The sequence below is a fragment of the Rutilus rutilus genome (genome assembly GCF_951802725.1).
Source record: "Rutilus rutilus genome assembly, chromosome: 20".
Taxonomy (NCBI): Eukaryota; Metazoa; Chordata; class Actinopteri; order Cypriniformes; family Leuciscidae; genus Rutilus; species Rutilus rutilus.
Window position 1 is genome coordinate 35,565,351 of NC_140225.1, and position 2,500 is coordinate 35,567,850.

The window sequence follows — 2,500 nt, forward strand, 5'->3', positions numbered from 1 at the left end:
AGCTCTCCGTCCATGAAATGCGAAATACCTCTAGTTTTGTTTTCTTCCAGTTGCGCTTCATCTCTCTGGCTGCTCTCTTAAGTGCCGAGTGTGCTCGTTGTACCACGGCGTTGGACTATTTTCTTTAATCTTCTTTAAGCGCAACGGAGCAACTGTGTCTAAAGTGCTGGAAAAGAGAGAGTTAAAAGTTCCTGTCGTAATATCGAGTTCTGCTAAGCTATCTGGGATGCTGAGATGATGAAACTGATCAGGAAGATTATTAATAAAGCAATCTTTAGTGGCAGAAGTGATAGGTCTCACATATTTGTAACACGGAGTCTGCTTTGCAGCCTTGGCTAAATGAAATTTACACGAGACTAGATAATGATCTGAGATGTCATCGCTCTGCTGCAGAATTTCAACGGCATCAACATTGATGCCAGTCCCAATGCATCTTTTTCGTTATCTACATGTATATTAAAATCACCAACAATTATGACTTTATCTGCAGCCAATACTAACTCTGATAGAAAGTCAGCAAATTCTTTGATAAAGTCTGTATGGTGCCCTGGTGGCCTGTATACAGTAGCCAGCACAAATCTCAAACGTGATTTTTCATTTACACTATGTATTGCTATATTAAGCACCAACACTTCAAAAGAATTATATTTGAAACTAGACTTCTTAGTAATTCTAAAAATATTACTATAAATTACAGCAACACCTCCCCCTTTGCCTTTCAGACGAGGTTCATGTTTATAACTGTAATCTTGCGGGGTGGACTCATTTAAAGTAATGTAATCGTTTGGTTTTAGCCAGGTTTCTGTCAAACACAGCACATCTAGATTATAGTCTGTAATCATATCATTAACAATAAGTGCTTTTGAAGTAAGGGATCTAATATTCAGCAACCCAAGCTTTATCATTTGCTCGTCTGTATTATATCTGTTTTTTATTTGTTGAACATCAATTACATTTTTTAACTCCTATGGGTTTTGGAGTTTTTTGTATGTCCTAATTCGGGGAACAGACACAGTCTCTATATGATGATATCTAGGTGAAAGAGGCTCTATGTGATGGGATTTATCTGACCTTGGTGATGTGAGACAGCTAGCAGACGGTCGGTTTAGCCAGTCTGTCTGCTTCCTGACCTGAGCCCCAGATTGTCATGTTTGAGCTCTAAGACTATGAGCCATATTACTAGAGAGAAGAGCAGTCAGCATGTGACGCATATATAATAAACACAGGCAATTAATGCAGTTTTGACAAAGCTTTAATCGCCTTTTTGATTGTTTCATGAGAACTACGGCTACAGCGCGTGATGTGCGCACCGTGAGCACAGTACAGTGGCGGACGGGACTGGGAAGTTCGTTTTTCTGAGTTTTACTGACATTTGGCCTGACAACATCTCATCTTACCACAGATAGCTTACTGAATAAGGGCAACCCCTGGGACCAGATAGGACATTTTCACAGATGTAAGTTCTGTAGTGCATTTCTATTATTTGTTATGCTTTTATTACATCTCTACATTTCTCCAGGCACATGAATAAAGGTTTTCCCCAGATTTCTACCCACTCCATCTCTGTGAGCAGCAGAATCTCTGACTCGCTCTCACTGAGGACTTACAGTACATCTGTGAAAATTACAGCTTTCTATCTGGTCCAGAGATAATCAAACCCAAAGTTAGGGGTATTTAAAAGAAAACCTTGTTCGTAAACCTTGTGAAGGTCAGTTTTTGTCCCAAAGAGCAACAACTGTCCTGAACTCAAATATTGAGGTTTCTGTAAATGTTCATATAAGGAAGATGTGTTGTGATACAAAGATGGCCGCTCTGGATAAACCAAGTAAATAAAAATACAAAACGTGTGGTTTTTCAATATCAATACATCGAGGTAATCACTAAAATAGGAAAATAAAGAATGTAACCAACTTTACAGTGTTTGGAGCTGTTGAGACTGATTCGAGCCATGTGTGTTTTTGTCAGTAGCTGGTTTGGTGCGATTGTTTTTTATTTAGTTTTATTTGTTTTTAAAGTGTCTGTTATTCTTATACATGTGCTTTTCTCTCTATTCTTAGCAATGGTGGCTCCCAGGATGGCACGTTGTTCAATGCGTAAGAGAAGTACACAGCCAACAGACACTTCACTCAGCTTGTCTTGTTCTTTTTTGAATGTGTATTTTCATCTTATTATCTTTTTCTGAATGTCACTGTTTGAATTATTGTTTTATGCTCTTATCAGTTTCTCTCTGTTTTCTTAGCAAAGTCTGGAGCGGCTCCAATTGCATTTGATTCTCCAATGAGTAAGATTAGATATATTTCATATATATATATATATATATATATATATATATATATATATATATATATTAACAGGCTTGGGAGGGTTACTTTAAAAATGTATTCCGTTACAGTTACAAATTACTTCATAAAAAAAGTATTCAGTAACGTAATCCAAGTACTATAATATGAAAGTAATGTAACTGATTACTTTTGGATTACTTCAAGGTCACGTATATAAA

At 37.0% G+C, this 2,500-nt stretch overlaps 1 protein-coding gene across 3 annotated transcripts in view; it reads left to right on the forward strand.

Annotated features, from left to right (window-relative positions):
* Positions 1-2,500, forward strand: part of LOC311279788 (von Willebrand factor A domain-containing protein 5A-like) — a 37,222-nt gene that overhangs the window by 32,196 nt on the left and 2,526 nt on the right. For 2 of the 3 annotated variants that reach the window (XM_084391506.1, XM_084391505.1), the window contains 2 exons: positions 2,058-2,093; positions 2,240-2,281. In XM_084391506.1, coding sequence (XP_084247632.1) covers positions 2,058-2,093; positions 2,240-2,281 — 78 coding nt within the window. Of the gene's footprint in view, positions 1-2,057; positions 2,103-2,239; positions 2,282-2,500 lie in introns of all 3 variants that reach the window. The other variant, XM_084391504.1, reaches the window with a different exon arrangement.